Source organism: Mauremys mutica, chromosome 3 (genome assembly GCF_020497125.1).
Source record: "Mauremys mutica isolate MM-2020 ecotype Southern chromosome 3, ASM2049712v1, whole genome shotgun sequence".
Lineage (NCBI taxonomy): Eukaryota > Metazoa > Chordata > Testudines > Geoemydidae > Mauremys > Mauremys mutica.
This window is the reverse complement of record NC_059074.1, coordinates 2425301-2446001: the sequence shown is the minus strand read 5'-3', so window position 1 is coordinate 2446001 and position 20701 is coordinate 2425301. Positions and strand designations below refer to the sequence as shown.

The 20701-nt window shown below is 58.4% G+C and overlaps 1 protein-coding gene across 1 annotated transcript in view; it reads right to left on the bottom strand.

Moving 5' to 3' along the window:
* The window catches only part of IFT172 (intraflagellar transport 172), a 114429-nt gene that overhangs the window by 18605 nt on the left and 75123 nt on the right, over positions 1-20701 (bottom strand). The window contains exons 28-42 of the mRNA XM_045009996.1: positions 19969-20104; positions 19768-19884; positions 19223-19365; positions 18626-18719; positions 18379-18443; positions 18040-18220; positions 16652-16761; positions 16238-16367; positions 15754-15852; positions 14650-14759; positions 13603-13666; positions 11999-12085; positions 3696-3812; positions 3065-3175; positions 4-123 (exon numbers count right to left, since the gene is read on the bottom strand). Of these exons, the coding sequence (XP_044865931.1) occupies positions 4-123; positions 3065-3175; positions 3696-3812; positions 11999-12085; positions 13603-13666; positions 14650-14759; positions 15754-15852; positions 16238-16367; positions 16652-16761; positions 18040-18220; positions 18379-18443; positions 18626-18719; positions 19223-19365; positions 19768-19884; positions 19969-20104 (1684 nt within the window). The remainder of the gene's footprint in view (positions 1-3; positions 124-3064; positions 3176-3695; positions 3813-11998; positions 12086-13602; positions 13667-14649; positions 14760-15753; positions 15853-16237; positions 16368-16651; positions 16762-18039; positions 18221-18378; positions 18444-18625; positions 18720-19222; positions 19366-19767; positions 19885-19968; positions 20105-20701) is intronic.

Below are 20701 nucleotides of genomic sequence, written 5' to 3'. Positions count from 1 at the left end.
TACCAGCTGCTTCACACCCTGCGCGGCGGAGCGGGTGGCATAGTAGTGCGATATCAGCAGCATGGTCTCAAACTCCTCGTGTGCGGGGGTGTTCGCTTCGCTCGACTTCACCAGGTTCTCACACTGCAGAGAGAGGGAGCGTGTGAGCATGTGGGGCCCGTGGCAGCCAGGCCACAGAGCATGCAGGGCAGGGCAGGGCAGGGCAGGGCAGGGCAGGGGGTGGGCGGGGAAACAGTGGATGCTAAGCAGAGCTGCAAGGGGTTGGAAGGGGCAGAGGGAACCGTGGGCGCTGAGCAGTGAGGGGCAGCGGGAGCCGTGGGCGCTGAGCAGTGCTGGGGGGCAGCGGGAGCCGTGGGCGCTGAGCAGTGCTGGGGGGCAGCGGGAGCCGTGGGCGCTGAGCAGTGCTGGGGGGCAACGGGAGCCGTGGGCGCTGAGCAGTGCTGGGGGCAGCGGGAGCCATGGGCGCTGAGCAGTGGGGGGCAGCGGGAGCCGTGGGCGCTGATCAGAGGGGGGCAGCGGGAGCCGTGGGCGCTGAGCAGTGCTGGGGGGCAGCGGGAGCCGTGGGCGCTGAGCAGTGCTGGGGGGCAGCGGGAGCCGTGGGCGCTGAGCAGTGGGGGGCAGCGGGAGCCGTGGGCGCTGAGCAGTGCTGGGGGGCAGCGGGAGCCGTGGGCGCTGAGCAGTGCTGGGGGGCAACGGGAGCCGTGGGCGCTGAGCAGTGCTGGGGGGCAACGGGAGCCGTGGGGGCTGAGCAGTGCTGGGGGCAGCGGGAGCCGTGGGCGCTGAGCAGTGGGGGGCAGCGGGAGCCGTGGGCGCTGAGCAGTGCTGGGGGCAGCGGGAGCCGTGGGCGCTGAGCAGTGCTGGGGGCAGCGGGAGCTTTGGGCACTGAGCAGTGGGGGGCAGCGGGAGCCGTGGGCGCTGCGCAGTGAGGGGCAGAGGGAGCCGTGGGCGCTGAGCAGTGAGGGGCAGAGGGAGCCGTGGGCACTGAGCAGTGCTGGGGGCAGCGGGAGCTGTGGGCGCTGAGCAGTGAGGGGCAGAGGGAGCCGTGGGCGCTGAGCAGTGCTGGGGGCAGCGGGAGCTGTGGGCGCTGAGCAGTGCTGGGGGCAGCGGGAGCCGTGGGCGCTGAGCAGTGCTGGGGGCAGCGGGAGCCGTGGGCGCTGAGCAGTGAGGGGCAGCGGGAGCCGTGGGCGCTGAGCAGTGCTGGGGGGCAGCGGGAGCCGTGGGCGCTGAGCAGTGCTGGGGGCAGCGGGAGCCGTGGGCGCTGAGCAGTGGGGGGCAGCGGGAGCCGTGGGCGCTGAGCAGAGCTGGGGGCAGCGGGAGCCGTGGGCGCTGAGCAGTGCTGGGGGCAGCGGGAGCCGTGGGCGCTGAGCAGTGAGGGGCAGAGGGAGCCGTGGGCGCTGAGCAGTGCTGGGGGCAGCGGGAGCCGTGGGCGCTGAGCAGTGCTGGGGGCAGCGGGAGCCGTGGGCGCTGAGCAGTGCTGGGGGCAGCGGGAGCCGTGGGCGCTGAGCAGTGGGGGGCAGCGGGAGCCGTGGGCGCTGAGCAGTGCTGGGGGCAGTGGGAGCCGTGGGCGCTGAGCAGTGGGGGGCAGCGGGAGCCGTGGGCGCTGAGCAGTGCTGGGGGGCAGCGGGAGCTTTGGGCACTGAGCAGTGGGGGGCAGCGGGAGCCGTGGGCGCTGAGCAGTGAGGGGCAGAGGGAGCCGTGGGCACTGAGCAGTGCTGGGGGCAGCGGGAGCCGTGGGCGCTGAGCAGTGCTGGGGGCAGCGGGAGCCGTGGGCGCTGAGCAGTGCTGGGGGCAGCGGGAGCCGTGGGCGCTGAGCAGTGCTGGGGGGCAGCGGGAGCCGTGGGCGCTGAGCAGTGCTGGGGGCAGCGGGAGCCGTGGGCGCTGAGCAGTGCTGGGGGCAGCGGGAGCCGTGGGCACTGAGCATTGCTGGGGGGCAGCGGGAGCCGTGGGCGCTGAGCAGTGAGGGGCAGCGGGAGACGTGGGCGCTGAGCAGTGCTGGGGGGCAGCGGGAGCCGTGGGCGCTGAGCAGTGGGGGGCAGCGGGAGCCGTGGGCGCTGAGCAGTGCTGGGGGCAGCGGGAGCCGTGGGCGCTGAGCAGTGCTGGGGGCAGCGGGAGCCGTGGGCACTGAGCAGTGCTGGGGGGCAGCGGGAGCCGTGGGCGCTGAGCAGTGAGGGGCAGCGGGAGCCGTGGGCGCTGAGCAGTGCTGGGGGCAGCGGGAGCCGTGGGCGCTGAGCAGTGCTGGGGGGCAGCGGGAGCCGTGGGCGCTGAGCAGTGCTGGGGGCAGCGGGAGCCGTGGGCGCTGAGCAGTGCTGGGGGGCAGCGGGAGCCGTGGGCGCTGAGCAGTGGGGGCAGCGGGAGCCGTGGGCGCTGAGCAGTGCTGGGGGGCAGCGGGAGCCGTGGGCGCTGAGCAGTGGGGGGCAGCGGGAGCCGTGGGCGCTGAGCAGTGCTGGGGGCAGCGGGAGCCGTGGGCGCTGAGCAGTGCTGGGGGGCAGCGGGAGCCGTGGGCGCTGAGCAATGAGGGGCAGAGGGAGCCGTGGGCACTGAGCAGTGCTGGGGGCAGCGGGAGCCGTGGGCGCTGAGCAGTGCTGGGGGCAGCGGGAGCCGTGGGCGCTGAGCAGTGCGGGGGGCAGCGGGAGCCGTGGGCGCTGAGCAGTGGGGGGCAGCGGGAGCCGTGGGCGCTGAGCAGTGCTGGGGGCAGCGGGAGCCGTGGGCGCTGAGCAGTGGGGGGCAGCGGGAGCCGTGGGCGCTGAGCAGTGCTGGGGGCAGAGGGAGCCGTGGGCGCTGAGCAGTGGGGTGCAGCGGGAGCCATGGGCGCTGAGCAGTGCTGGGGGCAGAGGGAGCCGTGGGCGCTGAGCAGTGCTGGGGGCAGCGGGAGCCGTGGGCGCTGAGCTGTGCTGGGGGCAGCGGGAGCCGTGGGCGCTGAGCTGTGCTGGGGGCAGCGGGAGCCGTGGGCGCTGAGCAGTGGGGGGCAGCGGGAGCCGTGGGCGCTGAGCAGTGCTGGGGGCAGAACTCTGAACTCCGCTGCGGGTAGGGATCTCGCCAGCAGGGGCAGCGCGGTTGCACTCACCAGGTTGAAGAGGACGTCGCGCAGATCGGCCCAGCTGGGATAGGCCTCGGCGCTGTTCATGCCGGGTGCGTTCACCATCTCCACAAAGAGACGCTTGTAGATGTTGAAATTCTGCATGAGGGGGGAAGCCACATATCCTGGGCACCGGGTGGGAGCTGAGGGGAGCCCCAGTCTCCCCCGCCGCACGAGGAAACAGACGGGAGGTCCCAGCAGCTCCACACGTGCACAGTATCCTGCAGCGACGTGTCCAGCCAGTATGCAGGGAGCAGTGGTCCCAGAACTGCCCCCTGGCAACGCAGGCCCCTCGCCAGGCCTCTCTCTACAGCCCAGAGTCTCCCAGGAAAGAACAAGACAAAGTGGCACCTGGCAGGACCTTGGCCTGTCCCAAATGCAGCACACGTGGGGTAGATCCTCAGCCTCCTCCCCATCTCCTCTGCACAGGAGGCAGAGGGAGCGGGAAGTGGCCGCAGACCCAGTGTGGGGGGGGGGGGCCTGTGGGTGCAGAGCTGGGTCCTACGCCACCTTCCCTACAGACATGGCCCAGAGAGAGGGGCATGGTCAGAGCACAAGGCCCCAGCCTGGGGGCCAGGGCTGGAGAGGATCCCGGCACTGCACTGAACGTCTCCTTTACCTGCAGGTTGGCAGGAGCTCCATGCTGGACATATAGGCTCAGTGCTTTGTCATAGCTGCCTTCCCGGATGAGGTGGGTTGCGTACAGAGCGACGTACTTGTGCAGGACCTTATAATTCTGGAGCAGGGACAGAGAGAGGAAGCAACGGCCAGGCCGGGCTTTAGATTCAGATCCTCTGTAGAACTCACTCACCATCTCATGATTTACTCCTCCACTCATTTGGGTGTCACCTCGGCATTTTACCAGCAGTGATTTGATATTTTCTGTCAGACCACTGATCTGGATATAGAACAGCACTGGACAGAGAACAGAGCGCTCCTGGACCCCACTAGGAACACCCCCGTTAGACAAAGATTTCCTATTCAGCCACTCCTTGCAATCTACCATGTAAACAGCTTTTGATCCACTTATTATGGACTGCAATGATTTTGTATAATGCTAAGTTTTTCATCATGTCACAGAATCATAGAATATCAGGGTTGGAAGTGACCTCAGGAGGTATCTAGTCCAACCCCCTGCTCAAAGCAGGACCTATCCCCAACTAAATCATCCCAGCCAGGGCTTTGTCAAGCCTGACCTTTAAAACTGCTAAGGATGGATGCATTTGTCCTTGTTAAATTTCATCCTATTTACTTCAGACCATTTCTCCAGTTTGTCCAGATCATTTTGAATTTTAATCCTGTCCTCCAAAGCACTTGCAACATGCACATGGCTTTTCTTGTTTTATTTTTTGCCCTCCTTATGTACAATAGAGAAATCCTTGCTTGGATGGAAATGGAAATCTGAGTAAATTCATCTGGCAGTTTTGTCTCTTAGGACGGAAGAATCCCATGCACTGCTACAGGCTGGGGACCGACTGGCTAAGCGGCAGTTCTGCAGAAAAGGATCTGGGAATTACAGTGGATGAGAAGCTGGATAGGAGTCGGCAGTGTGCCCTTGTTGCCGAGAAGGCTAATGGCATTTTGGGCTGTATAAGTAGGGGCATTGTCAGCAGATCGAGGGACGTGATCATTCCTCTCTATTCAGCATTGGCAAGGCCTCATCTGGAGTACTACGTCCAGTTTTGGGTCTCCCCCTACAGAAAGGATGTGTACAAATTGGAGAGAGCCCAGCGGAGGGTAATGAAAATCATCAGAGGACTGGAGCACATGACTTAAGAACATAAGAACCTAAGAAAGGCCGTACCGGGTCAGACCAAAGGTCCATCTAGCCCAGTATCTGTCTACCGACAGTGGCCAATGCCAGGTGCCCCTGAGGGAGTGAACCTAACAGGCAATGATCAAGTGATCTCTCTCCTGCCATCCATCTCCATCCTCTGACGAACAGAGGCTAGGGACACCATTCTTACCCATCCTGGCTAATAGCCATTTATGGACTTAGCCACCATGAATTTATCCAGTCCCCTTTTAAACATTGTTATAGTCCTAGCCTTCACAACCTCCTCAGGTAAGGAGTTCCACAAGTTGACTGTGCGCTGCGTGAAGAAGAACTTCCTTTTATTTGTTTTAAACCTGCTGCCTAATAATTTCATTTGGTGACCCCTAGTTCTTGTATTATGGAAATAAGTAAATAACTTTTCCTTATCCACTTTCTCAACATCACTCATGATTTTATATACCTCTATCATGTCCCCCCTTAGTCTTCTCTTTTCCAAACTGAAGAGTCCTAGCCTCTTTAATCTTTCCTCATATGGGACCCTCTCTAAACCCCTAATCATTTTAGTTGCTCTTTTCTGAACCTTTTCTAGTGCTAGAATATCTTTTTTGAGGTGAGGAGACCACATCTGTACACAGTATTCGAGATGTGGGCGTACCATGGATTTATATAAGGGCAATAATATATTCTCAGTCTTATTCTCTATCCCCTTTTTAATGATTCCTAACATCCTGTTTGCTTTTTTGACCGCCTCTGCACACTGCGTGGACATCTTCAGAGAACTATCCACGATGACTCCAAGATCTTTTTCCTGACTCGTTGTAGCTAAATTAGCCCCCATCATGTTGTATGTATAGTTGGGGTTATTTTTTCCAATGTGCATTACTTTACATTTATCCACATTAAATTTCATTTGCCATTTTGTCGCCCAATCACTTAGTTTTGTGAGATCTTTTTGAAGTTCTTCACAATCTGCTTTGGTCTTAACTATCTTGAGTAGTTTAGAAGCAGCAAAGAATCCTGTGGCACCTTATAGACTAACAGACGTTTTGCAGCATGAGCTTTCGTGGGTGAATACCCACTTCTTCGGATGCAATGTCTTGCATCCGAAGAAGTGGGTATTCACCCACGAAAGCTCATGCTGCAAAACGTCTGTTAGTCTATAAGGTGCCACAGGATTCTTTGCTGCTTCTACAGAACCAGACTAACACGGCTACCCCTCTGATACTTGAGTAGTTTAGTATCATCTGCAAACTTTGCCACCTCACTGTTTACCCCTTTCTCCAGATCATTTATGAATAAATTGAATAGGATTGGTCCTAGGACTGACCCTTGGGGAACACCACTAGTTACCCCTCTCCATTCTGAGAATTTACCATTAATTCCTACCCTTTGTTCCCTGTCCTTTAACCAGTTCTCAATCCATGAAAGGACCTTTCCTTTTATCCCATGACAGCTTAATTTACGTAAGAGCCTTTGGTGAGGGACCTTGTCAAAGGCTTTCTGGAAATCTAAGTACACTATGTCCACCGGATCCCCCTTGTCCACATGTTTGTTGACCCCTTCAAAGAACTCTAATAGATTAGTAAGACACGATTTCCCTTTACAGAAACCATGTTGACTATTGCTCAAGAGTTTATGTTTTTCTACGTGTCTGACAATTTTATTCTTTACTATTGTTTCGACTAATTTGCCCGGTACCGACATTAGACTTACCGGTCTGTAATTGCCGGGATCACCCCTAGAGCCCTTTTTAAATATTGGCGTTACATTAGCTAACTTCCAGTCATTGGGTACCGAAGCCGATTTAAAGGACAGGTTACAAACCTTAGTTAATAGTTCCGCAACTTCACATTTGAGTTCTTTCAGAACTCTTGGGTGAATGCCATCTGGTCCCGGTGACTTATTAATGTTGAGTTTATCAATTAATTCCAAAATCTCCTCTAGTGAGACTTCAATCTGTGACAGTTCCTCAGATATGTCACCTACAAAAGCCAGCTCAGGTTTGGGAATCTCCCTAACATCCTCAGCCGTGAAGACTGAAGCAAAGAATCCATTTAGTTTCTCCGCAATGACTTTATCGTCTTTAAGCGCTCCTTTTCTATGTCGATCGTCCAGGGGCCCCACTGGTTGTTTATCAGGCTTCCTGCTTCTGATGTACTTAAAAAACATTTTGTTATTACCTTTGGAGTTTCTGGCTAGCCGTTCTTCAAACTCCTCTTTGGCTTTTCTTATTACACTCTTGCACTTAAGTTGGCAGTGTTTGTGCTCCTTTCTATTTGCCTCACTAGGATTTGACTTCCACTTTTTAAAGGAAGTCTTTTTATCTCTCACTGCTTCTTTTACATGGTTGTTAAGCCACGGTGGCTCTTTTTTAGTTCTTTTACTGTTTTTCTTAATTTGGGGTATACATTGAAGTTGGGCCTCTATTATGGTATCTTTAAAAAGGGCCCACGCAACTTGCAGGGATTTCACTTTAGTCACTGTACCTTTTAACTTTTGTCTAACTAACCCCCTCATTTTTGTATAGTTCCCCCTTTTGAAATTAAAGGCCACAGTGTTGGGCAGTTGAGATGTTCTTCCCACCACAGGGATGTTGAATGCTATTGTATTATGGTCACTATTTCCAAGTGGTCCTGCTATAGTTACCTCTTGGACCAGCTCCTGCGCTCCACTCAGGATTAAATCTAGAGTCGCCTCTCCCCTTGTGGGTTCCCGTACCAGCTGCTCCATGAAGCAGTCATTTAAAGTATCGAGAAATTTTATCTCTGCATTTCGTCCTGAAGTGAAATGTTCCCAGTCAATATGGGGATAATTGAAATCCCCCACTATTATTGGGTTCTTAATTTTGATAGCCTCTCTAATTTCCCTTAGCATTTCATCATCACTATTACTGTCCTGGTCAGGTGGTCGATAATAGATCCCTAGTGTTATATTTTTACTAGAGCATGAAATTTCTATCCATAGAGACTCTATGGAACCTGTGGATTCGCTTAAGATTTTTACTTCATTTGAATCTACACTTTCTTTAACATATAGTGCCACTCCTCCCCCTGCACGGCCTGTTCTGTCCTTCCGATATATTTTGTACCCCGGAATGATTGTGTCCCATTGATTGCTCTCAGTCCACCAGGTTTCTGTGATGCCTATTATATCAATATCCTCCTTTATCACAAGGCACTCTAGTTCACCCATCTTATTATTTAGACTTCTGGCATTTGTGTACAAGCACTTTAAAAACTTGCCCTGTTTATTAGCCTGCCTTTTTCTGATGTGCCAGATTCTTTTTTATGTGACTGTTTATCATCTGATCCGGCCCTTACATTATACTTCTCATTCCTCTGCTCCTGACTATAACCTGGAGATACTCTATCATCAGTCTCTCCCCTAAGAGAAGTCTGTGTCTGATCCACACGCTCCTCTGCAGCAGTCGGCTTTCCCCCATCTCCTAGTTTAAAAACTGCTCTACAACCTTTTTAATGTTTAGTGCCAGCAGTCTGGTTCCACTTTGGTTTAGGTGGAGCCCATCTCTCCTGTATAGGCTCCTCCCATCCCAGAAGTTTCCTCAGTTCCTAATGAACGTGAACCCCTCCTCTCTACACCATCGTCTCATCCACGCATTGAGACTCTGAAGCTCTGCCTGCCTACATGGCCCTGCGCGTGGAACTGGGAGCATTTCTGAAAATGCCACCATAGAGGTCCTGGATTTCAGTCTCTTCCCTAGCAGCCTAAATTTGGCTTCCAGGACATCTCTCCTACCCTTCCCTATGTCATTGGTACCTACATGTACCACGACCGCCGGCTCCTCCCCAGCACTACACATAAGTCTATCTAGATGCCTCGAGAGATCCGCAACCTTCGCACCAGGCAGGCAAGTCACCATACGGTTCTCCCGGTCATCACAGACCCAGCTATCTACATTTCTAAGAATCGAATCTCCCATTACTAACACCTGCCTTTTCCTAGAAACTGGAGTTCCCTCCCCCGGAGAGGCAACCTCAGTGCGAGAGGCAAACCCAGCACCATCTGGAAGGAGGGAGAGGCTTAGGAAACTGGGGTTATTTAGTCTGCAGAAGAGAAAAGTAAGGGGGGATTTGATAGCAGCCTTCAACTACCTGAAAGGGGGTTCCAAAGAGGATGGATCTAGACTGTTCTCAGTGGTAGCAGATGACAGAACAAGGAGCAATGGTCTCAAGTTGCAGTGGGGGAGGTTTAGGTTGGATATTAGGAAAAACGTTTTCACTAGGAGGGTGGTGAAGCACTGGAATGGGTTACCTAGGGAGGTGGTGGAATCTCCATCCTTAGAGGTTTTTAAGGTCAGGCTTGACGAAGCCCTGGCTGGGATGATTTAGTTGGGTTTGGTCCTGCTTTGAGCAGGGGTTGGACTGGATGACCTCCTGAGGTCTCTTCCAACCCTAATCTGCTATGATTCTATGTGGGCGTACCATGGATTTATATAGAGGCAATATGATATTTTCTGTCTTTTCTAATGGTTCCCAACATTCTGTTCGCTTTTTTGACTGCTGCTGCACATTGAGTGGATGTTTTCAGAGAACTATCCACAATGACTCTAAGGTGTCTTTCTTGAATGGAAACAGTTAATTTAGACCCCATCATTTTATATGTATAGTTGGGATTATGTTTTCCAGTGTGCATTACTTTGCATTTATCAACACTGAATTTCTCCTGCCATTTTCTTGCCCAGTCACCCAGTTTTGTGAGATCCTTTTGTTGCTCTTCACAGTCTGCCTGGGACTTAACTATCCTGAGTAGTTTTGTATCATCTGCAAATTTTGCCACATCACCGTTTACCCTTTTTTCCAGATCATTTATGAATATGTTGACTAGGACTGGTCCCAGTTCAGAGCACTGGGGACCACCACTATTTACCTCTCTCCATTCTGAAAACACCATTTATTTCTACCCTTTGTTTCCTGTCTTTTAACCAGTTACTAATCCATGCGAGGACCTTCCCTCTTATCCCATGACAGCTTACTCTGCTTAAGAACCTTTGGTGAGGGATCTTATCAAAGGCTTTCTGAAAATTTAAGTACACTATAGCCACTGGATCCCCCTTGCCCACATGCTTGTTGAACCCCTCAAAGAATTCTAGTAGATTGGTGAGGCATGATTTCCCTTTATTAAAACCATGTTGAATCTTCCCCAACAAATCATGTGCAACTATGTGTCTGACCATTTTGATCTTTACTATAGTTTAAACCAGTTTGCCTGGTACTGAAGTCAGGCCTGCAATTGCCGGGATCACCTTTGGAGCCATTTTTAAAAATTAGCATCACATTAGCTATCCTCCAGTCATTTGGTACAGAAGCAGATTTAAATTATAGGTTACAATCTACAGTTAGGAGTTCTGCAATTTCACATCTGAGTTCCTTCAGAACTCTTGGGTGATACCATCTGGTCCTGGTGACTTACTACTGTTTAGTTTATTAATTTGTTCAAAAAACCTGCTCTAATGACATGTCAATCTGGGACAGTTCCTCAGATTTGTCACCTAAAAAGAATGGCTCAGGTTTGGGAATCTCCCTAACATCCTCAGCCATGAAGACCGATACATGTACATCCAATGCAAAGAATTCATTTAGCTTTTCTGCAATGGCCTTGTCATCCTTGAGTGCTCCTTTAGCATCTCGATCATCCAGTTGCCCCACTGGTTGTTTAGCAGGCTTCCTGCTTCTGATGTACTTAATTTTTTTTATTTTTTTTTGGTATTACTTTTTGAGTCTTTGGCTAGCTGTTCTTCAATTTCTTTTTTGGCCTTTCTAATTATATTTTTACACTTCATTTGCCAGAGTTTATGCTCTTTTCTATTTTCCTCACTAGGATTTAACTTCCACTTTTAAAGGATGGCCTTTTTGTCTCTCACTGCTTCTTTTACTTTGTTGTTTAGCACAGTGGCACTTTTTTGGTTCTCTTACTATGTTTGTTAATTTGGGGCATACATTTAAGTTGAACCTCGAGTATGGTGTCTTTAAAAAGTTTCCATGCAGCTTGCAGGGATTTAATTTTTAGCACTGAACCTTTTAATTTCTGTTTAACTAACGTCCTCATTTTTGTGTAGATCAGACATTCTGTGGCTCACAAGCACCACGGAGCTGTGGTCACTAATGATAACACACATTCTGACAGACGTTACACCTCCTGCATCAGGGCTTAGGATAATCTCTACCTGTTAGAGACCGGAACGAGATCAACGTGGGGCTCCGATTAGTCCATGCCTGCTGCCGCCAGACTCTGGCACTTCCTTGGGGGCTGTCTGAGGCTCAATTTAGTGAGACAAACCCTATGTTCCTGTAGCAGGGTGAACCCCTGCTCCTTCCCTGAAGGGGTTAAAAACAGCCCTGGGAAGGGGCTGTAGCAGGAGAAAACAGCCTTTAGGCTGGGCTGATTGGGGAAGTGGCTGCAGATGGGCCACACCCCAATCAGGCCCAGCTGGCCCTATAAAAGGCCAGGGAAGCCAGAAGCAAAGACAGTCTTCCTCTGCCTGAAGAGGGAGAAGGGTCTGGCTGCAGGGAGCTGAGACAAAGTACCTGAGGGTGAAGCAGGGCTGGGGAAAGGCTGAGGAGCTGGGGAGCTCCGGCCTGGAAAGCCCCAGGCTGCGGCCTAGCATTGGGCTATCGGGTACTGGGGGTTGCAGAGGGCAGCCCAGGGGTAGGCCAAGGCAGCAGGTCCAAACCCTCCTTGCCTGTGCTGAGTGGCTGATACTGCAGCCTGCCCCAGGACGTGGGGCTAGACAATGACTGGCAGTAGCCATACACTGAGGCAAGGTGGGGATAGAGGGTGGGGGTTCCCCAAGGAGGGGAGACCCAGAGAGAAAGGGGTTACTGCCAGGGGGCAGCACCCCATGTGAAAGGGCACCGGGTCCAGGGAGGGACACGGGGGCCTGAGGACAGGGGGATCACCAGCCTGCAGAGGGCGCTCCAGCGCTGGAATGAGCTAATTCCCGGAGTCACCAGCAGGAGGCACCGCAGGGGTGAGTCCGACCCGTCTACAGTTCCCAACTGCCCTATCTGCCCCACTCCTCCCCCTTACTCTCGTTCTCGCCCCGCAGAGCCTGGGCCCTGGCACTCGGCCTGGACTGCGCAGCGGTGGCAGAGCTGCAAGCATGGTGCCCAGGGCTGGAGTGGTACCTGCTTGGCCGCGGTCTCCAGGCACTTCTCCCACTGCTCCCGCTCCGCATACATGTCCAGGGCAGCCATGACATCCACCCCCACTAGCTGCGGAACAGGAGAGAGCCACAACACCCTGAGAATGGACTGAGCAGGGCAGGTGCCCCCCGGCGTGGGCGCCCAGCCCCCTCCCCAGCACGGGCGTCCAGCCCTCTCCCACCACCTGCCAGCATGGGCGCCCAGCCCCCTACTGCCCCCCGGCGTGGGCGCCCAGCCCCCTCCCCAGCACGGGAATCCAGCCCTCTCCCACCCCCCCTCAGCATGGGCGCCCAGCCCTCTCCCACCACCTGCCAGCATGGGCGCCCAGCCCCCTACTGCCCCCAAGCATGGGCGCCCAGCCCCCTACTGCCCCCCGGCGTGGGCGCCCAGCCCCCTCCCCAGCACGGGAATCCAGCCCTCTCCCACCCCCCCTCAGCATGGGCGCCCAGCCCTCTCCCACCACCCCCAAGCATGGGCGCCCAGCCCCCTACTGCCCCCAAGCATGGGCGCCCAGCCCCCTACTGCCCCCAAGCATGGGCGCCCAGCCCCCTACTGCCCCCCAGCATGGGCGCCCAGCCCCCTCCCCAGCACGGGAATCCAGCCCTCTCCCCCCCCCCTTCAGCATGGGCGCCCAGCCCTCTCCCACCACCCCCAAGCATGGGCGCCCAGCCCCCTACTGCCCCCAAGCATGGGCGCCCAGCCCCCTACTGCCCCCAAGCATGGGCGCCCAGCCCCCTCCCCAGCACGGGAATCCAGCCCTCTCCCACCACCCCTCAGCATGGGCGCCCAGCCCTCTCCCACCCCCCCCAAGCATGGGCGCCCAGCCCCCTACTGCCCCCAAGCATGGGCGCCCAGCCCCCTACTGCCCCCCGGCGTGGGCGCCCAGCCCCCTCCCCAGCACGGGAATCCAGCCCTCTCCCACCACCCCTCAGCATGGGCGCCCAGCCCTCTCCCACCACCCCCAAGCATGGGCGCCCAGCCCCCTACTGCCCCCAAGCATGGGCGCCCAGCCCCCTACTGCCCCCAAGCATGGGCGCCCAGCCCCCTCCCCCAGCACGGGCATCCAGCCCTCCCCCACCCCCCAGCACGGGCGCCCAATCCCCCACCACCTGCCAGCACGGGCACCCAGCTCTCCCCCACCACCCCCCAGCACGGGTGCCCAGCCCTCCCCCACCCCCCAGCACGGGCACCCAACCCCCTACTGCCCCCAAGCATGCACCCTCCCCCAGCATGGGGGGCGGTGGGGGAGGGCTGGAACCCCAGCCAGCACCCTCCCCCAGCATGGGGGTCCAGCCCTCCCCCCCCACCCCCCAGCATGGGCACCCAATGCCCCCGCCACCCAGCATGGGCATCCAGCCCTCCCCCACCGCCCCCCAGCACGGGCACCCAACCCCCCACCGCCTCCCAGCACGGGCACCCAGTCACACACCCATCACACTGCCCTGCGCGTTAGCACCCAGACCCCCACACAATGCACCACCCCCAGCACAGAATGGCCCTGCCCCTTCACCCAGCCCCATGGGAGGGTCCCTTGGGCACAGAACGACCCTGGCCCCCTGCCCAGCCCCAGACAAAAACATTCTTACCGAATCCACTTTGCCCTGATTCTTTAAATACTCCTTATAGCGCTGGTCCACATACTCCTCCGACCTGCCGGGCAGAAGCAGACTTTGTTGGCAGCCAAACCCAGCTGGAGGTGCCCAGAGTGGAGCACAGGGGCCCAGCAGGGGTCCCACTGCAGCTGCAGTGACAGGGACAAGGAGCGACCCAACTGGGGTGAGGAGCAGGACCCTGGAGGAGGAGCAGGCCCTTGTGGCACCTGGAGGTGAGGGCAGACAGACATCCCAACCCATGGCAGGAGGCTTTAGTGAGGGTTAGGCAGGCAGGGACAGGACTGAGAGCACTCCGGGAGGGAGGGGATGGAGACAGGCAAAAGGAGACGAGGGAGGACTGGAAGTGCCTTAAGGGTGGTAGGGGGAAATGGGGCTGAGGGTGACTGGGGGTCAGTAGGGGAGCAGGGGAGTGTGGGAAAGAGGGGAACCTGCAGGGGGCAGTGTGGGAGGGAATAGGACGGAAAGAAACCTGCAGGGGGCAGTGTGGGGAGGACAGGACGGAGGAGAACCTGCAGGGGGCAGTTGGGAGGACAGGACGGAGGGGAACCTGCAGGGGGCAGTGTGGGGAGGACAGGACGGAGGAGAACCTGCAGGGGGCAGTTGGGAGGACAGGACGGAGGAGAACCTGCAGGGGGCAGTGTGGGGAGGACAGGACGGAGGGGAACCTGCAGGGGGCAGTGGGGAGGACAGGACGGAGGGGAACCTGCAGGGGGCAGTGTGGGGAGGACAGGACGGAGGGGAACCTGCAGGGGGCAGTGTGGGGAGGACAGGACGGAGGGGAACCTGCAGGGGGCAGTGTGGGGAGGACAGGACGGAGGGGAACCTGCAGGGGGCAGTGGGGAGGACAGGACGGAGGGGAACCTGCAGGGGGCAGTGTGGGGAGGACAGGACGGAGGGGAACCTGCAGGGGGCAGTGTGGGGAGGACAGGACGGAGGGGAACCTGCAGGGGGCAGTGTGGGGAGGACAGGACGGAGGGGAACCTGCAGGGGGCAGTGGGGAGGACCAGGCCTGAGGGTTACCTGGGGTCGAGCTCCTTGGCCACACGTTTTGCCTTGTTCCATTCCTCACCCTCAATGAAGGCATCAATGGCTTCTCGGATGAGGTCCAGGTTGAGGTAGAGCTCAGCTGCCTGCAGAAGCAAAGCAGGGTCACGCTTGGGCATTGTCACCTGGAGCTCCAAGGCCAGAGGCCATCTGTGCCCACACCATGGGGCCAGAGCCCTGACTGCAGCCTCTGGGCAGTGCTGCATTTAGCCCAGGTCCTGTCTGCCAACACAGGCCAATGCCAGAGGTTTCAAGGGGAGTGAATTTGGTATCATTTGTAAATTTGGCCACCTCAGTGTTCCATTGTGAAGACTGGCCACTAATTCCTACTCTTTGTTTCCTGTCTTGTAACCAGTTACTGACCCATGAGAGGACTTTCCCTCTTATCCCATGACTCCTTACTTTGCTCAAGAGCCTTTGATGTGGGACCTTGTCAAAGGCTTTCTGAAAATCCAAGCACACTATGGTGATTGGCTAACCCAGTATTTCATACTCCTAGCCTCAGGACACAGCACCCGCCTCCTTCTCTGGGACACGATGCCCCCTTCCCTTCTGGCCCCCCGGTCGACACGCAGAGACTGCATGGCCTCCAGCCCTCCCTCCTCAAGGACAGAGTGGACTGGTCCCACCAAAGGGGCTCCTGATCCCTCCCCAGGACTGTGCTGAGATGGCGTCTGAGAAGCAAAGGAGAATGGAATCGAAATCAATGGACCCAAACTGGGGTGTGGGAAATGAGATGTAATTGGTGGACAGAAGGAGGGGATGCGTCATTCCGCCCCAGACCCTTTGGGGCTCCTTATAGGGAAATCAGGACACCACGCCTCTTGGCAAGTTGTTCCAGTAGTTAATGACTCTCACTGCTAAACATTCACACCTTATTGCCAGTCTGAATTCTAGCTTCAGCTTCCAGCCATGGGCTCATGTTAGCCCTGCCTCTGCTAGACTGAAGAGCATGTTATGAAATGTTTGTTCCCCACGTAGGTACTCACAGACTGTAACCAAGTCACCCCTTCACCTTTCATCCCACTGACATTAACACCTCCCTCCCTGCAGCACCGCGCTGACAGCAGCAGCCCCTACCGCACTGTACTGCTTCATGGCCACCAGCTGGGCTCCCACCAGTCGAGTCACCTCCACACTCCGGGGCTGGCCCAAGAATTTAATGGCCAGCTCGGCTGCCTGCAGGACAAGAGGCATCAGCGGTAAAAGGGATGGGAGCTATCAGAGAGAAGAGGCCCCGTCGGGGAGAGCCGGGCCCCGGCCCTGAGACTGGGGGGGAGGGGCCCCGTCGGGAAGAGCCGGGCCCCGGCCCCGAGACTGGGGGGAGGGGCCCCGTCGGGGAGAGCCGGGCCCTGGCCCCGAGACTGGGGGGGAGGGGCCCCGTCGGGGAGAGTCCAACCCTGGCCCCAGGGGATGCGGTTGTTTGGGGCAGAGCCCTCATGGGTCACTGGTGCCCTGCTCATCTCTCGGGTCTCAGTCAGCCTGAAGCCCCCAGACATGGTGTCTCTTTGGGGGTGGGGGAGCCCCTGGGGTACCAGAGGAGGGGCGGGGGCTCAGGACTTACCTTCAGCCAGCACTTCTCCACCAGCAGGCTGTTACTGGGATCCTGTACCTTCAGGTAGCAGTCCACAGCCCTGGCGTATTCCCCAGCCTGCTCCCACTGCCGGGCCTGCTCCAGCATGCCCTCCACGCCTCTGCCAGGACCAACACGGGAGGTGAGCCTGTGCTGGGCACAGGGGGATGGTGCAGGGACCCTGGCGGGGCCAGGCCCGGGCATGAGCCCTGCACACAGGGAGAGGCAGGTGCAGGGATGGAGAGAGGTTCAGCTGGTGCTGTTTCCTGCCCCTGCCCAGTGCGCAGGGAGGCAGCATGCAACAGGCTCTGAGGCCCTGCCGCAGGGAGCAGGGAACTCAGCCAGCGGCTGGACAGCCCTGCACCGGCTCAGCCCAGCGCCCCCAGCCGAACAGCTTTGGCCTACCTGGTCCCTTTCTTGGCAGCCTCCTTGTCGTACTCCTCCTGCAGCACCTCCAGCCGGCTGGGGACGTACTCCTTACAGGTCCGCAGGGCATCGCTCCACATGCCGGCCTCCTGCGCCAAACACACCAGAGCCACAGTTGGGAGGGTCTTTGCTCAGCCTGCTGGGCTCCCAGGCACCCCAGGGCTGATCCAGCCCTGCCCCAGGGCCCCAGATCCAGCCCCTCACCCCCTCACTGCTACTACCATGGAGGGGACACCACAGCCCCTCGTGAACCCCCCCCAGCTACACCTAGGGAGGGGCACCCACAGCCCCTCCCGATCCAACCCCCCGGTCCCCCCCCAGCTACTCACAGGGCAGGGGTTGTGGGTTCCAGGCCCAGACCGAGTTCTCAGGTGGGGGACAGGGGAGGTGGATCCTCACGAAGACACTGAGCTCCCAGGGGTGATGATGGGGGGCTCCCTGCCCAGACACTGAGCTCTAGGGGGTGATGATGGGGGGGTTCCCTGCCCAGACCCTGAGCTCGCAGGGGGATGATGGGGGGGATCCCTGCCCAGACACTGAGCTCCCGGGGGTGATGATGGGGGGGTTCCCTGCCCAGACCCTGAGCTCGCAGGGGGATGATGGGGGGGATCCCTGCCCAGACACTGAGCTCCCGGGGGTGATGATGGGGGGGGGGTTCCCTGCCCAGACACTGAGCTCTCAGGGGTGATGATGGGGGGGTTCCCTACCCAGACACTGAGCTCTCAGGGGGATGATGTGGGGCTCCCTGCCCAGACACTGAGCTCTTGGTGGGATGATGGGGGGTTCCCTACCCAGACACTGAGCTCTCGGGGGGATGATGGGAGGTTCCCTGCCCAGACACTGAGCTCTCAGGGGTGATAATGGGGGGGTTCCCTACCCAGACACTGAGCTCTCGGGGGGATGATGGGAGGTTCCCTGCCCAGACACTGAGCTCTCAGGGGGATGATGTGGGGCTCCCTGCCCAGACACTGAGCTCTTGGTGGGATGATGGGGGGGTTCCCTACCCAGACACTGAGCTCTCGGGGGGATGATGGGAGGTTCCCTGCCCAGACACTGAGCTCTCAGGGGGATGATGTGGGGCTCCCTGCCCAGACACTGAGCTCTTGGTGGGATGATGGGGGGTTCCCTACCCAGACACTGAGCTCTCTGGGGTGTTGATGGGGGGGTTCCCTGCCCAGACACTGAGCAATCAGGGGTGATGATGGGGGGGTTTCCTACCCAGACACTGAGCTCTCGGGGGGGAGGAGGGGGAGATGATGGGCGGTTCCCTACCCTGACACTGCGCTCTCGGGAGGATGATGGGGGGGTTCCCTGCCCAGACACTGAGCTCTGTGGGGTGAAGTGACATCGTCACTGGCCGCACCCACCTTGTAATACTTCACGGCCAGCTCTGGCCGCTGGGCCCGCAGGAGGAAAGCCTCTGCTTTCTGGAATTCCTTCTGCTCAAAGGCGAAGCGAGCCTGCCCCACGAGCACGTCGGCCACACTGTCTGGGTCATGGGCCTCAGCCACGCGCTGGGCAGCGTCCCAGTTCTGGCTGTGGACAAACCTGGGGAGCCAAGGAGACATGCCAGCCTGGGTCCAGCAGATTGGGGTGGGGCAGGGAGCATGAGCTCGACTGGAGAGAAGAGCTGCCAAGCTGGGGTCAGGCAGGGGAGCAAGGCCCCCTGGCCTGGAAGCTGCATTCAGTCAGCAGGGGGCACTCACATTAGCACCGCTTCCTTGGGCTTCCCAGCTTTAATGAACTCGGCCTCAGCCTCTTCGAACTTGCCCTAGGACAGAGGAGAGCAATCTGCTGACCCCGGCCAGGAGAGGCAAGGGCTTCACAGAGCCGGCTTACACGCTCTGGGCTGCAGCCACACCACTTCCCTGGGGAGGCGGAAGAACCTGCCTGGTGCAGGCCCCCGGGTGAGTGCTCTGCAGCCCAGGCACAGTGCAGGGCGTGGGGTCGTACCTCGTCCTCCAGGAACATGGCGTACTTCAAGTGGATCTCGGGTGTCTTCTGCTTCAGCGAGAGCCGGGCCAGTTCGAACGCAAAGTCAAAGACGCTGTGACGAGAGGAAAGGGATGGGGGTGAGCCAAGCTAGGTCCTGGCTGTGCCCCACGTGGCGCAGACGGGACGGGGAGGGCTGGTGCTGGTGCTGGCAGGCAGAACCCAGGGCGAGGTGGGAGGCTTGTGAGGGGAGCGCTGGGGCTGGGACCCGGCACGGGAGACGGCTACGGTGACGGACGATGCAGGCAGTGAGAGCACAGGGCAGGTGCTGATGCTGTGGCAGGAGGCTGCCCCAGCGGCTGGCAGCTTGTGGTGCTGCTGGTGCCTTGGGCCCCACAGGTGGAAGCTCTGCAAGGCCTCACTTCCCTCAAGCCAAGACGGGAAAAGCTCCTTCCCAGCCCCCAGGGATGGGAAGTGGGCAGAGGACCGCACAGCAGCTCCTCCTCGGTCCCAGCCTCCATCCCGGGGCCTGTAGCTGCTGCGAGTGAAGAGCATTCCCCAGGCCTGGCTTTGCTCTCCCTGTGCCAGGAGGCGAGCTCCTAGCCTCAGGACACTCACCCATTGTCTGCTGCATGGTCAATGGCCATTTCCAGGAGCCCAAACTTATTGAGGAGTTTCACGGCAGCTTCCCCTCCGAGGCTCTTTGCCCACAGATAGGCCACATGCTTGTAGGAATTCGCCCCCCCATGGGCCTTGGCCACCTGTCCAAAGCAAACAGAGCCGAAGGACCAGCTGAGTCTCCCAGGGGGCTCCTTGCTGGAGCAAGCTGAGTCTGTGGCTCCCTCCCCAACTCAGACTCTTCCCCAAGTTACGGCCTCCCTGCGGCCTGGTGAGGAGCAGGCAAGGACCTGCAGGGGACGGAGTGCAGAGACCTCCTTGCCTCCTCAGCACTGCTCACCCAAGAGGGCAGCAGACGTGAATCCCAGGATGCAATGCTTCCTCCTGACCCAAGCGCCTCATCCATCACCACACTCAGCCTATGTTCAGCCCAGTGGGGAGCAGTGCATGCTGGGACTTGCAGTGCTGCCAGCAACACTGCGGCTAGACACATACGGGGACCTACTGGTGCCATGTCATCCTCTCTGTTAAAGAGCTGCTGTTACCCTGTACGCATCCTCCCACATGTCATTCACTCTGTACATGTTCACTGTGGCCTTCCAGTCCTTGGCTTCCAGGTAGTGGTACTCAGCCTCCTGCAAGCGGCCCTCAGTCGCCAGCTCCTGTCATAGGAGATGGTGTGTTAGGGAGCATCCTAGCCCTCCTGCTGGGATGACAGATCCTTTCTCGCACCCCGAGAGCCTTACCTTCCCCAGATGCAGGTGTGTGTCACTCAGCAAGTCCTTGTGGTACTTTGCTACCAGGCGAATCATCTCATCATACATCTTACACTTTTTATACATGGTGATGGCCAGGTCAGGTTCCTCCACCGTGATGTACAGCCTGAGAACACAAGCACGGAAATGCTCAGATTGCCGCCGGGCCGGGCCCCGGGACGCAGGGGCGGCGGGCGCCGGCTCTGCCGCCGGGCCGGGCCCCGGGACGCAGGGGCGGCGGGCGCCGGCTCTGCCGCCGGGCCGGGCCCCGGGACGCAGGGGCGGCGGGCGCCGGCTCTGCCGCCGGGCCGGGCCCCGGGACGCAGGGGCGGCGGGTGCCGGCTCTGCCGCCGGGCCGGGCCCCGGGACGCAGGGGTGGCGAGCACTCACTGTCACTGTGCCGGGCCCAAGAACCCGTCTGCTCCCAGGCCAGCTGGAGCAGGGCAGGGGCTGAATACTCATCAGACAGGAAATGGTGCACGGCATGTCGTGTTGATGAAAGGTGTGGGACTGAGTGCTGTGGAGATGGACGGCTCCATGTAACCTACCCACACGGGTGATGGGCAGGGCCACCTTCCCATCCTGTCCCTACCAGTCTGCCTCAGCTCTCCCGTGGAGGGACCCTCCTGGGTCTCTGGGGCCCAGTCATGCCTTGGCCTCCCCGCTGAGGCTGTCAGCAGTCCCAGGGATTGATGACGGCTTGGTGATGTGACCCAGCTCACTT